This window comes from Rhamphochromis sp. 'chilingali', assembly GCF_963969265.1.
Source record: "Rhamphochromis sp. 'chilingali' genome assembly, chromosome: 1".
In the NCBI taxonomy this organism is placed as follows: domain Eukaryota; kingdom Metazoa; phylum Chordata; class Actinopteri; order Cichliformes; family Cichlidae; genus Rhamphochromis; species Rhamphochromis sp. 'chilingali'.
In genome coordinates, this window is record NC_137929.1 from 6,100,974 (window position 1) to 6,116,303 (window position 15,330).

The 15,330-nt window shown below is 43.1% G+C and overlaps 2 protein-coding genes across 2 annotated transcripts in view; one reads left to right on the plus strand and one right to left on the minus strand.

Annotated features, from left to right (window-relative positions):
• Positions 1-15,330, minus strand: part of LOC308399604 (uncharacterized protein) — a gene marked incomplete at its 3' end in the record, with an annotated part of 374,730 nt that overhangs the window by 292,865 nt on the left and 66,535 nt on the right. The gene's annotated exons all lie outside the window — the stretch shown is intronic.
• LOC308402613 (Fc receptor-like B) lies at positions 9,112-10,107 on the plus strand (the record flags this gene model as incomplete). The annotated part of the gene is made up of 4 exons (XM_080891594.1): positions 9,112-9,202; positions 9,282-9,527; positions 9,614-9,657; positions 10,018-10,107. The coding sequence occupies 4 exons, from the start codon at positions 9,112-9,114 to the stop codon at positions 10,105-10,107; spliced, it is 471 nt and encodes a 156-aa protein (XP_080747720.1).

Sequence of the window (15,330 nt, forward strand, 5' to 3'; positions counted from 1 at the left end):
CTCATGCAGGGCCTCTAGGTGCCAGTAGAGATTGTTGGACTTAATCCAAATGTATTTCTGCTCCTTAGACAGCATCTTGAAGTTGACACATTGATTTAGGAAATGCAGAGTGTTATTAAAATACGGACAATAAGTTGTGGGCTTGTCTTGGACTTCAGAAGTGGAAGGGATTATGGCTGAGGACCTTTCGGGGGCAGCATTGTGCGTTACGCCAAGCAGCATAGTGGTACTCCTTTTAGTGGATCTCTTATCTCTTTTCATGCTTCTGCTGTCTCTCGGTGGTAGTGGTGGAGGTGGAACAGACTGTACCTCTGGCAGATTAGGATGATCTCTCTGGAGGAAAACTGGAGGTGGTGGCACTGACCATTCTTCAACTGCATCCTGCATGGAGGATATTTTGTGCTGCATTTGTCTGAGGGGAAAACGCTGGGTAGTTAGAGGTGTGGAGACCCGAGTATCATCAGCGGAAACGTAGCCCCTTGGTTGCTGGGCAGAATGTTGGCGAGTGGATTCCAGAGTGGTGACATTATGACCTATCTGCCTCTTCATGTCTCCTACCATCAGCTGAAGTTGCCTGTTGTCCTCCTGCAGTTGTTGCACAATGTTTATGAACTCTTCAAGAATGCTGGATGACACTGGTGTCTGTCTTGCAGCTCTGATAGAACCAGGTGTCTGGGTGAGGGCCACATCTTGGCGTATCCCTCTCTAGTCTGATGCTGCTCCAACATGGCAGTGTGTAGCTGTGTGTAGCCTTCATACTAAGTCATCCATCCTGGTGGTCGCACAGCCCTCCGTGGACCTGCATCTGCTCTCTGGGTGCCATAACCCATCTTGACTCTGTAATCACCTCTATCCGGCTTGAAGGACCAATTTGTTGTTATGATTTCTGATAGCAGGTTCAGTTTTCTATGGTGGCGATTGCAGGGTGTGCACAGGTCAAAAGTCAATATAACCCTACAGCAAATGACAAGGCCAGGTGATAGTCGTTCAGCTGTCAAATGGCAGATTCAGTGGAATATTTACTGTGGGTTTGTGTGTGGTTCTACAAAACAGAATGAACAAACAGAACACAAACTACAATCCAATGTAGGACTTCCGGATGTGCTTTGCCGTGTGAAGACGTGCGTGCGGAGGCTCCGTGTAAAAGTAGTCAAAATAGTGATATCGCCAGTTCGTTACCATTTTGAGGAAGCTCGGTTAATACAATTCGTGCTGTGGAGTGAACGAGGGTGCTCACGGAGCAATTTATGACCGAAAATGTCCAACCGACAGACCCGTGCCGGCGTAGAAAAGTTGCATGCGGATAGCAACCCTGCCGCCGCAGCTAGCAAGGCCACTGCTAACCCAGCACACGCCGACAACATGCCTCAGTGGGCTCAAGACATGATGTCCGAGATCAAAAAAACGAATGCTGAGATTACAAAATACAGAGAGGAGACAAAAACCGAGATCATGAGATGAAAGGAGGAAGTAGAAAAAGGAAGAAAAGAGTCAAAAGCCGAGATGGAAAAGTGGGCTAAGAGTGTGGAAGATAACACTAAAGCTCAGTTTGAGTTGCTACGTGAGGAGGTGAGACTGATAAGCGAGACGTCCGTCAGTCTGGCTAACGAGATGGAAGCGCGGAAAAAAGAAGTGGATGACACGCTGAACGACCAGTCTGACAGTATAACCAGCATGGAGACGAAACTGAAAGAATTGGAGAAGGAGATGCTGACGCTGAGGAGACGTAGTGAAGATCTCGAGGCGAGATCACGACGCAACAACATACGCATCGTGGGGGTAAGAGAAGGGGCTGAGACGGGCAAGACGCCGTCGGAGTTCATAGCTGGACTGCTGAAAGAAAAACTGGGGCTATCGGTGACACCGACGCTTGACTGGGCACACCGAACACTCGGCGCGAGACGAGACGGAGCCGGGGCTCCACCGAGAGCGTTCGTGGTGAGATGCCACTACTATATAGAGAAGGAGGAGATACTGAAGAAGGCGAGGGAAATGGAGAGAACGCCGGAAGGTCGGAGTGGACGGATTCATATCTTCCCAGACTACACCCAGGAAGTAAACAACAAGAGAGCAGCCTTCAAAGAAGCAAGGAGCCTCCTGCGTACCTACGGGGGGGTCAGATATGGGCTCCGTTATCCGGCAACGCTGGTGATTACACCAGAAGGGGGACAAACGAAAACCTTCGAGACCCCAAAAGACGCCATGGAGTTCATCAAGAAGACGCTGACTCCCGGGTGAAATATATGGGCTGGTCTGAGCTTGGCTACGTATAAGGGCTACACTGGTGTAAGGACTTAAATGTCTCAGGAAAGATATTGGTGATTGGATTTTGCAATATTGGTGAAGTACCACCTCATCTTATTGTTTTATATTTGAATATTTTGTTTAAGAAATTGCTTTATACTACTTACATGTTATTTTTGTATTACTGGATTTTATTTTCAAAGATCTCTTTGCTACAAGTTCCCCCGACTGTTTTTTTTTTCTTTCCCCCTCTTTTTAGGAGGTGGGTAGCTTAGAGGGTGATATTATATTTTTAGAACCATGGGATATTTTGCACGGAGCCGCACACGGTAGGCTTGGTGTGTAGGAGAGGGTGGACCGGTTGGCCACAAGAGTGCTTGTTGATGAGCACTGTGTTTGGGTTCATATTCATATATGCAATGTGTTGTGTGTTACTTGTGTATGTGTGTGTGTTGTTTCCCCATTTTTTCCCAGACACCGTCCCTTTATTTTTTCTGTTTTTTCATATTTAAGAGACCAGGGAGCAGAGATAGTATATTTGCAAGAGACACATTTCTTAAACAGGGACCACCTTAAACTGTGTAGGGGGGGTTTCAACCAGATCTATCATTCAAATTTTGATAGTAAGAGTCGAGGAGTGGCCATCCTTATACACAGGAATGTACAATTCATAGAAACAACCGCCATAAAAGACAAACATGGTCGATATGTTATTGTAGCTGGGAAATTATTCAATATGCCAGTAGTGTTGGCAAATATATACGCACCCAATTGGGATAATGTTCAATTTTTTAAGGATTTGTTTTCGTTACTACCTAACTTGGACACACATAATTTGATTTTGGGGGGAGACTTGAATTGTGTCCTAGATTTAACTCTGGACCGCTCTAGCCCAACACCTGGTGTGCTAAGTAAATCTGCTCAATGCGTTAACTCCTTTTGTGAAACATATGGTATATTCGATCCATGGAGATATGCAAATCCGACTGTTAGACAGTACTCCTTTTATTCCCCGCCACACCTAACTTATACTAGAATCGACTATCTTTTGTTAGACAAGAAATTGACCCCAATGGTAATGCATGTAGAATACCCTGGTATAGTACTATCTGACCATAGCCCGGTCACACTGAAACTTAAATTCCCTGACTATACACCACCTCAGAGGATGTGGCGTCTTAATAGTAGATTGTTGGCTGATGATGATTTTAAAGAATTCATCAATTCGCAAATAGTTTTTTTTTTGGATCTTAACCCTTTAGAGCCGATCGGAGCGGGAACGCTCTGTTATGCGTAACTATTTTTAAATCCCGGTAGCACTGCAACCACGTAAGCTAGCGCAAAAATTTTTTTTGCATATGAAACCGGAGGAGTTGTACTTACATATTGTGCCATCAGCTTGTCCTAGGTCACGGTTTCCTTCCACATAAAGCTTTGCAAAAACTGCATAAAAAGCGCTTGCAGGAACAAAAACATAATATTCCAGAAACACGCTTTGCCGGTCCGATCAGCTGTTCAAAACACTTCCTACGTTGGAATAGACGTCAGCGCGAACTTTTGCATTTCCGCCATTACCTGGCCGAAACCGGAAGTGACGTCATTTTCGCGGAAATGTAGTCTTTTTTGCGATCAGGGCCTCAGGGCCTATACTGCTCTTTTTAAAAGTTATCTTTGACTTTATGACTTTCTGTGTCGTTTCTGGGATGTTTAGGACTCATATTGCACTGCTGGAAATAGTTTATTTTGATGCATATGCTGCTTTTTTGCAAATTTGCAGTATAATATTTATTTTCGTTTTTCCTGCAGTATATAAAAATTGGTGTATTTCAAAAATAAAACTATGAAGACACTCAAAATAAATTTCCTGTGGTGGGAAACTATTTTGTGCAACTTTTTTGTATTTACAGTTTTGAGGGATGAGCCTCTTAAATTTCTCTAACTACAAATATATGTTAAAAAATCAAAAACGATTTTCAATTTTTTTGTAGTTTATTGCACTTTTTTGCAATTTATGTAATTACTATGCACTTAATGAATACATATTATTAAAATCTGGGCTATAATGGTTGTATTGATGTATAGCAACTTGAAATGCTCCCAAAAATGGCTCCACAGCATGTAAAAATATAATATAAGCTCTGGCGGACTTGGTTCTATGGTAGGTCTTAAAGGGTTAATTATACTCCTGATATAAGCAGTGGCATTTTATGGGAATCATTAAAAGCGTACGTACGCAGACAAATTATTTCATACAGTGCTGGTGAAAGGAAAAGAAGAATGAAACGTACCACAGAATTAATGACAGCAATAAAAGAAGTTGACCGGGCAAATTCTTTGACTCCATCTGCGGAGCTGCATAGAAAAAGGATTTTGCTCCAGCCTGAATATGACATTCTGACAAGTCAGCGCGAGGAGGATTTATATCTTAGGTCGAGACAAGATCTCTATGAGTATGGTGAGCGCGCCGGCAAACTCCTGAGCTACCAGCTGAAACAATCAGCAGCTGCTGGTATGATAGTAGAGATAGGAGACAATGTGGGCAATAAAATTATAGATCAGAAGGGGATTAACAATCAATTTAAATCTTTTTATGAGGACTTGTATACCTCAGAAATAAATGATAGGGACCGAGTGAAGAATTTTTTTGAAAACCTTGAAATACCACCACTAGAGGCAGCATATCTGACCCATATCTGTCATGGAGATAGACAAAGCAATTCGGGGTATGAAGACAGGAAAAGCGCCGGGCCCTGATGGGTACCCAAGTGAGTTTTATAGGACATTTGCTCCCGCACTGATTCCCTTACTTTGCAGAATATTTCAGGAAATTCTTGATAAAAAAGCTCTGCCCCAAACAATGTCACAGGCCTTGATCTCTGTACTCCTTAAGAAGAATAAGGACCCACTTAAATGTGAGTCATATCGCCCAGTAAGTTTACTTGGATGTGATTATAAAATACTGACCAAGGTACTGGCAGCTAGAATTGAGCTTGTCATAAGTAAGATAATACATCCTGATCAGACAGGGTTTGTTGCAGGTAGACAACTCTCCAGCAATCTCCGCCGTCTGTTCAATGTAGTATATACTGCTGGAGATAACATTATGCCAGAGATTGTGATATCCTTAGATGCCCACAAAGCCTTTGATAGAATAGAGTATTACTATCTATTTACGGCCCTCGAAAGATTCGGCTTTGGTCCAACAAGGCAGGGGTGCCCTCTGTCACCCCTGCTCTTTGATGTGGCAATTGAACCCCTTGCGATGATGCTGAGACAGGCTGCTGGATTGGTAGGGATACAAAGGGGGACACAAAACCATAGGCTGTCCTTATATGCTGACGATCTCCTCCTTTTTCTGTCAAACCCTGCCACTAGTATCCCGGTGGCCCTTGGTATTATCAAAGATTTTGGGAGGGTGTCGGGCTATAAAATTAATTTAGACAAAAGTGTTCTTTTCCCCATTAATAAACAGGCGAGGAAACTTTCTTTCTGGGCCTATCCCTTTGCAATACATAAGGATAGATTCACATATTTAGGTGTTAATGTAACTAGTAAGTATAAAGATTTACTTATATACTTATAGTCCACTATAACTTTAAAGTTGCACTGGACAAAGCGAAATTAGATATGGAAAGGTGGACATCGCTCCCCTTATCATTAGCAGGGAAGGTAAATTCTGTTAAAATGAATATACTGCCGCGGCTCCTCTATTTATTTCAGACGATACCGATTTTCATTCCTAAATCATTTTTTAAGGAATTGAACAAATGTACGTCTGCCTTTATTTGGAAAAAAACTGTCCCCAGAATAAGACGGGAGTTTCTTGAGAGACAGAAAGAAGAGGGAGGCCTGGCTGTGCCGAACTATATGCACTATTATTTTGCTGCTAATATACATAAGTTGTTATTTTGGGTCAAAGAGTTAGATGAGGATGAAACCCCAATATGGGTTCATATGGAAAGGTATGTTTCTAGTCCAGTGTCCCTGCGCTCCCTGGTCTGCGCTCCTCTACCCTTGAGCAAACATCTTTACACAAACAACCCGGTGGTATCTCATTCTCTGAAAATTTGGACTCAATTCAGATCACATTTTAAAAACAGAACCGCCCTCCTGTCTGCTCCCATCTATGGAAATCACTTGTTTCCCCCAGCCCTCGGGGGAACAGCCTTTAGGGAATGGCATAGAGCTGGGGTGGAATGTGTCAAAGATCTTTTTAAAAATGGTACTTTTATGTCTGCTGCTCAACTGGAAAAGGACTATTGAATCTCCTCCAAGACTAATTACTTTAGATATTTCCAGGTTCGGGACTTTGTGAAAAAGTCATTCAGCCCCTCCCTCGAGCTTCCACAAAGCGGATGGATAGACGAGTTGATGGACACAGATCCGACTGCTAAGGGGACAATCTCCACGCTATATGCACGTATTCAGAATGTGGCTTCCCCCTCCCTGGACAATGTAAGACGGAAATGGGAGGAAGAATTGGAGCTGGACATTTCAGAGGTTGACTGGGGGGGGGGGGGCTTTAGATCTAGTACACTCTGCTTCTATATGTGTGAGACACGGATTGATACAGTTCAAGGTGTTGCACAGACTCCATTTGGCAAGGGAGAAACTGGCAAGAATGTACCAGGGGGCCGATCCGACCTGCCCCAGATGTAAACAGGTGCCAGCCAACTTATGCCACATGTTCTGGTCTTGTTCCAGGCTGAAAGACTTTTGGGCTAACATCTTTAGAACATTCTCATTCATTTCTAATAAGGATATAGAACCAATGCCTCTGACAGCCATCTTTGGTGTGGCACCGAGGGAAACTCAACTAACAGCCTCTCAGAGGAAGGCAATAGCATTCGCCTCATTGCTGGCAAGGAGATTGATTCTATTTAACTGGATAAAGGCAACACCGCCATCCCATAAACGCTGGGTGGAGGAGGTGATGGCACACCTCAAATTAGAACATCTCAGATTTACTATACAGGGCAACACCAAGAAATTCTTTAAGGTCTGGCAGCCTTTCATTTCCTATTTTGAAGATGAGTTTCCGTCCACTCCATAACTGGCAACTCCCCCCCCCCCCTTTTTTTTTTCTTCTTCTGTCTGGGTATAGTTCTGTCTTGCACTGTGTGGTAGGACTTGAGTTCGAGCTTTTCTGTATGAATGATATGCTTTCTGAAAACTCAATAAAAACACTTTGATTATTATTACAATCCAATGTAGACAACAAGAATCACTACATAAAATATTAAAGCCACATACTTATCCTGTAGACCTTATTACTAGGCTTATAGAATTAACCGTGTTTGGTAATAACAAAACAAATATCTTTCTATCACTCAAATTTTGAGCCCCACTTGCTTATGATGCTAAATAGAGAAAAAGAAGGCAAATACACATTATAAAATCACCAGCTCAAAACAATACTTAGCTTGGCCTAGCCAAACTTAAATTAGTTTAGCAATAACTTAGCGTGAGTGAAATGTACAGACAGAAGATGTCGAGAGCGATAAACCAGAGAGGCTAACATTCTTAAACAAGAAATATCCTGTAAATCACCAGTCTTAAGGATACACACCCTCAAAGTACCCACAAATACTCCCAAGCATAACTCTGCATTAACACTGCCTCCATGAACAGTACAACATTACTCACAAAATGGCCGCACTCTCTAGTGGTGAGGCTAAAAACTGCAACACAGTCCTGCCTTCAGAACAAGTATTATATCATATAATAAAACAAAAAGGCTGTTAAATGGGATGGTCTAGCCTGAGACTTGCTGCTCAGTTTGCCTAGCAAGTATGACACCAGCTGCTAGAAACACTTTATAGCTAACTTCTACGCAGCTTGTAGAGCAGAATTTGGTGTGGTGAATGAAGTGGTGAAAAGATGGAGCTGAAAAACAGAGAGTAAAAGAAATAGGGTGTATCATGGTAATTTTCCACAGCATCTGCTCTCCTCCTCTGGGTGAAGTACTCATCTCTCCTTTCTCGATTGCCACCTCATGGCAATCATACTGGCAGTATAAAAGACCACTGCTCACGACTAGTCTTTGCCAAGTTGTTGGGTAACCCATGTTAGTTTGCGGCCTCACATCTCCCTTCTCTATCATACTGTTTGTACTTACCTTGATCTTCTGTTTGTTAGTAGGTTCATGGAAACCACCTCTCAAACCTCGCTGTACTCACTTAATTGGATGCTGATCTCCACTGTACTGCTGCTGTCAGTAACAAAGCCCTGATGATCTTGTCACTCTCACCTGCCTGCCTCTCTGCTCTCCAGCATAGCACACTGGACTCAACCGGACCACTGCCTCACACGCTCCCCTCTTGCTTCTCTCCATCTGCGTGCAAATAAGGCAACACAGTTTGATTACTGAACCTTTCACTGGACATCTCTGACCACCCTTTCCTTCTGTTTCAGTACCCTTGGCCTACCACAGTTTCCCTGTCAAGCTCCCACACCCACTGGAATCAAATAGAAAATGAGCAGATAAATCAGAGAGAGATGAGTTTGTGTGTTTGTCAGCTGTTTGTGTGGAGTTGTTCTTTATGTTCACTTCAAATTAACCTGAGTGTCATTTCTCTTTAGTTCTGATCTCACTGCTGAGCTGCACAACAAACCAAGGTCAGTAACCTTCTTCTGTCACAGTTTAAACCTGATAAATGCTCACTGATATGACCTGATTGGGTTCATGTCTCACAATGGAGCTCAGGAATAAAACAGAAATGAAATGAAAAGTAATTACATACATCAGTGTTCACAAAAGTAGAACAGGCCAAAAGTTTTCTTTGTTCGCTTTTTTAATCCTCACAGCGGACTCAGTGTGAAGCTGAATGGTGAAAAAAAGCTACTTCAGGTAATTGTTCCTGTAACATGAGCTACATCTTAACACAGGACAGTGGAGTTTACTGGTGTGAGTCCAGAGAGGGTCCCATCAGTAACATGGTTAACCTGACAGTCACTGGTAAGCTGAGTGTGTGGAGTTAGTGTTGATGAAGCTGTGTGTAAATGGATGAAATGCTGTAGTTTGTCTCTGTGTTGAGGTGGATCAGTGATCTTGCAGAGTCCTGTCCTCCCTGTGATGGAGGGAGATGACGTCACTCTGCTCTGTAAAACAAAGACCACTCCCTCCAACCTCCCAGCTGCTTTCTATAAAGATGGCTCCCTCATCAGGAAGCAGCCTACAGGTCACATGACCATCCAGCATGTTTCCAGGTCTGATGAAGGCCTCTACAAGTGTGACATCAGCGGTCATGGAGAGTCTCCATCCAGCTGGATCACTGTCACAGGTGACACACTCACCTGTCTGTGTTTCTGCAGCTTTCAACATTCACAATGTGACGACAACTTAATGATTGTGTTTGCTTTATTTTAGACAAACACACCACCACACCTACTCCTGGTACCACCTCTTTCAGGGTGAATAGGTTTTGAGTTTTTTTGACTTGTTTTCTAGGACAGCATATAGATTGTGTAATAGCGCGTCAGCAGGTGTCTGGTACTATGTCTCCACTATGAGTGGGGCACAGTCTTGAGCAAATGAGTGTGTATCTAGCTGTTTGCTGCTTCTCAGAGAGGCTCTGAAACTTTACATGAGAATAACACCCACTACAGCAGGTGGACCCCTTTTGAAATAGTTCATGGTAGACAGTTTACTCTTCTAGCGTTGAGCCAGGATGAGCAACAGGCAAAAACTGCAAACCCTAGATGTGCAAAATATTAAGGACAAAAGAAGTGGTTGACGCAAACAAGCTGCCTTGTTCTGCTGTGTGTTCACAGGTACCAAAGCTGACTGTCGGGAGCCGGGTGCTCATCAAAGTGATTAAGAGGAAGCATTGGACCAACTCCCGGTGGAAGGGACCATTCTAGGTTCTACTGGCCACCCCAACAGCTTTGAAAATGGCTGAATGACCGACGTGGGTTCACCTGAGCCATTGTAAGGTAGTCAAACAATTCCCCGGCCGAAACAGGGTAGTGGTGGAAGTCCGGCTACAAACGGCGAGCGACTTTTAGTGTCGTTCCGGTCTCAAACTGGTGAATAAAACAACTGATCCACAGGCTCATTTAGAATGGCGGGGAGACGTGTGATTTTTGGGTCTTGCTCTCGTTGGTAACATTACTCACTATAGGGTTTTGGAGGGTGATGTCATGGGAGGGGGCAACGTCCCTCCCTCCATGACAGTAGGCCAAGCAAAGCACACGGGAGCGTCAGCTATGGTTCGTACTTGCTGTGTTGTCCGTTGGAATGGTAGATCACACAATAGGGAAGGCAAGAAGCTGGAAAATGGGCTGTCTTTTCATCGTTTCCCCTCCTGGAGGCAACGGGAGGGATCTCGTGTATCTGATAATACTAAACGAAGACGTCAGGCTCGGATTGCATCGGTCAGACGAGCGGATATTGAGTTCTCTGCCATCCCCAAACGAGAGCAAGTGCCCACCTGAGAATTCATGTTGAGCGAGTAATAGGTAGTTTGTGCTCAAAATGCTACACACTACAATGCCAATCCGATTACTCATATCATTTGAGGGTGAAGACACAACACTGCTTGATAAGATTGTTAAGGTGTGCTGTGTTTTGGTGAATATGTGCCCCAGTGTGGTTGTCAAACCAGGGCCAAATGAAACTTGCTCTTGTTGAATATTCATAAAACTGCTGTGTTGCATGTACAGTTCATTGTAAATAATTGTACTTTCTGTAAAGTGGATTCAATAAAACAGAAAAAAAGTATGTTTATTTTTTTTTTATTCACGATCTGTTCACATGTACTTAGCAAGTACATACACATGAAATGCAAACTATTTACATGGCAACGCACAGCTGGCATCAATCGTGAATCATTCATCTAGAGCAAATTTCGGGGCAGGTGCTGAGGAGAAGTCAATGTTATGTGCAACCTCTGGCTGTATCTTGGTCATATGGTCAACGTACTCACAACGTGGAGGCTTAAAAACGGCCAAATCTTGTACTCAACCGTTTGTGAATTAGATGTGCGCCTCCAGGGATTTATAATTACGAAAATGATTCGCCGTGTATGCGCTGAATCCACAGACAAGGAACGTGAAGATATTGGGATAGGACAAAGGCGGTAGGCTGTCTGGGTTTCCACTCCACTGCCTTTTTTCATACGGGTCCACATTAACGATGCACACTATTTTTTCCAAGTACTGTCTCTTGGCGTCTGGGCACAATCAGTCGTGATACAGCCCTTTGTCTTTTGCGCTGATTTTAAGCATGGTTCTGACAGTCCTGCTTCCAACACAGTGTGTTTGTTTTGATTTGTTGCCTTCTGACATAGCGCCGCGATCCCACAATGCACTGCGGCATGACGTCAACTCCAAATCCCTATAGGGTCAGGGTGGGGTCCACGTGACGACAGCCATTTAGATGGGAAGCAGGAAAGAGAAGTTTCTAATCCCCTTAGAGCAGAATGGGTGAGTCTTTAACTGTAATACTTCTCATTGTATAGTTTGCATACTTCCAAGTATGCAAACTATACAGTGAGAAGTATTACAGTTAGAGAGTGCATAATATGTATGTCAGCACAGCTACCCAATGTAGCTATACTAGGTGAAGATAACATGACAGAATGTGTGTCCAGCTGTTACAACATTTGCACTATGAACTGGTCAGAAAACATGACAGCAATGGAGTTTGAGATGACACCTTACTATGACCCCATGCGAGGAAACTGTTCAGTGTGTGGTTGATGCCTTATACCTTGTGCTAGGGCACTACTTGTCCGCCTTATCTCCACTGTAAGCTATTACAGGGCACATGGAAGAGAAGGAAGCATTCCTGCAGGAGAAAGAGCATTGCGAAAGTGAAGACTGCAAATTACCCGAGTGGATGGCTTAATAACAGCCCCTTCATATGCAAGGGGGAAGGTTCTGGAACATTCACTATTGGGACTATGAGAAAATAAATCAAAAACAGGAGGGAAGAAAACAGTTAGATATAGACTCACATGCTCAAGGCTTTACCCCACTCACAGAACCCCCCCCCCCCACACACACACACACACACACACACTATCAGGCAAGGTCAGGGAAGCAGACAATATGTGCTTGTGTTTCTTTAACCAAGATAATTGTTGTGGAAAATTTAACAATAACCTGCAACACACCCAGTGAGCTTGATTTGAAGTGGATTTCAAACACATTGCAATCTGGAGAGAACATCCCAGTGAAACACCAGGACCATCTCTGAATTGTGGCCATCGCCTTTGCATCTTATTTACAGACGCACAGACAAAAAACATTCCGAAAACTCTTAATTCAATTAAATCCAATTCAGTTTTATTTATATAACACCAAATCACAACAAAGGTTGTCTCAAGGTGCTTTATATTGTACAGTAGATACAGAGAAAAACCCAACAATCATATGACCCCCTATGAGCAAGCACTTTGGCGACAGTGGGAAGGAAAAACTCCCTTTTAACAGGAAGAAACCTCCGGCAGAAACAGGCTCAGGGAGGGGCGGGGCCATCTGCTGCTACCGGTTGGGGTGAGAGAAGGAAGACAGGATAAAGACATGCTGTGGAAGAGAGACGGAGATTAATCACAGATATGATTCAATGCAGAGAGGTCTATTAACACATACTGAGTGAGAAAGGTGACTGGAAAGGAAAAACTCAATGCATCATGGGAATCCCCCGGCAGCCTACATCTATTGCAGCATAACTAAGGGAGGATCCAGGGTCACCTGGTCCAGCCCTAACTATATGCTTTAGCAAAAAGGAAAGTTTGAAGCCTAATCTTAAAAGTAGAGATAGTGTCTGTCTCCTGAATCCAAACTGGAAGCTGGTTCCACAGAAGAAGGGCCTGAAAACTGAAGGCTCTCCCTCCCATTCTACTTTTAAATACTCTAGGAACAGCAAGTAGGCTTGCAGTGCGAGAGCGAAGTACTCTAATAGGGTGATATGGTACTACAAGGTCATTAAGATAAGATGGGGCCTGATTATTTAAGACCTTGTATGTGAGGAGCAGGATTTTGAATTTAATTCTGGATTTAACAGGAAGCCCATGAAGGGAAGCCAAAACAGGAGAAATCTGCTCTCTCTTTCTAGACCCTGTCAGGACTCTTGCTGCAGCATTTTGGATTAGCTGAAGACTTTTCAGGGAGTTTTTAGGACATCCTGACAATAATGAATTACAGTAGTCCAGCCTGGAAGTAATAAATGCATGAACTAGTTTTTCAGCGTCACTCTGAGACAGGATATTTCTAATTTAGAGATGTTGCGCAAATGGAAGAACGCAGTATTACATATTTGTTTAATATGTGCGCTGAAGGACATGTCCTGGTCAAAAATGACTCCAAGGTTCCTCACAGCATTACTGGAGGCCAAGGTAATGCCATCCAGAGTAAGAATCTGGTTAGATACCATATTTCTAAGATTTTCAGGGCCGAGTACAATAACCTCAGTTTTATCTGAATTAAGAAGCAGAAAGTTAGCGGCCATCCAGGTCTTTATGTCTTTAAGACATTCCTGCAGTTTAACTAATTGTTGTGTGTTATCTGGCTTCATGGACAGATAGAGCTGGGTGTCATCAGCATAGCAGTGTAAATGTATGCTATGTCTTCTAATGATGCTGCCTAAGGGAAGCATGTATAATGTAAACAGAATTGGTCCTAGCACTGAACCCTGTGGAACACCATAGTTGACCTTAGTGTGTGAAGAGGACTCTCCATTTACATGTACAAATTGGAGTCTATTAAATGGATATAATACAAACCACTGCAGCACAGTACCTGTAATACCTACAGCATGTTCTAATCACTCTAATAGGATATTATGGTCAACAGTATCGAACGCTGCACTGAGGTCTAGCAGGACAAGCAAAGAGATGAGTCCACTGTCAGAGGCCATAAGAAGATCATTTGTAACCTTCACTAAAGCTGTTTCTGTCCTGTGATGAGCTCTGAAACCTGACTGAAACTCTTCAAATAAGCCATTCCTCTGCAGATGATCTGTTAGCTGTTTGACAACTACTCTTTCAAGGATGTTTGATATGAAAGGAAGGTTGGAGATTGGCCTATAATTAGCTAAGACTGCTGGGTCTAGAGATGCTTTTTGAGTAAAGGTTTAACTACAGCCAGCTTGAAGGCCTGTGGTACATAGCCGATTATTAGAGATAGGTTGATCATATTTAAGATTGAAGAATTAATTAATGGCAGGACAAGACACGTTGATGGTTTGGAGGAAGTAATTATTGAAGTCAACTCAGAAAGATCAATTGGAGACAAAGAGTCTAAATGAATATCAATTGTACTAAAAGTAGCTATAGATAATATTAAATCTGTTGGATGATTATTGGCAATTTTTTGATAATGATTGAAATTTTATTTGTGAAGAAGTTCATGAAGTCATTACTAGTTAACGTTAAAGGGATTGTTGGCTCAGTAGAGCTCTGACTTTTTGTCAGCCTGGCTACAGTGCTGAAGAGAAACCTGGGGTTGTTCCTATTTTCTTCAATCAGTGACGAATAGTAAGATGTTCTGGCTTTGCAGAGGGCTTTCTTATAAAGCAGCAAACTATTTCTCCAAGCTAAATGATGATCCTCTAAATTGGTGACACGCCATTTCCTCTCCAGCTTTCAAGTTATCTACTTTAGGCTACGTGTTTGAGAATTATACCACGGAGTCAGGTACTTCTGATTTGAGACCTTAGTTTTCACAGGAGCTACAGTATCCAGAGTCGTACGTAGTGAGGAGGTAAAATTATTAACAAGATAATCGACCTCTGTTGGAGTAGCGTTCAGATAGCTGCTCTGCTCTATGTTGGTACAGCGCATTGAAGATGATAACAGTGGGTGGATTATATTCTTAAACTTAGTTACAGCACTTTCAGAAAGACATCTACTGTGATAAAGTCTACTCTCCACTGCTGTGTAATCAACTATTGTAAATGTTATCAGGAAATGATCAGACAGGAGTAGGGATGGGTACCGGTATCCGGTTAGCGACATCCCCCAAAAACCCGAAGAGGAGAGTCCTGGCCCCTAGCCCTGCCAGTGTAGCAGAAATGATGACGGATGATGATGTCAGCAGCAGCCGTTCTCCTCTGCGTGAGTAGCTTAATGTTGTTCGTGT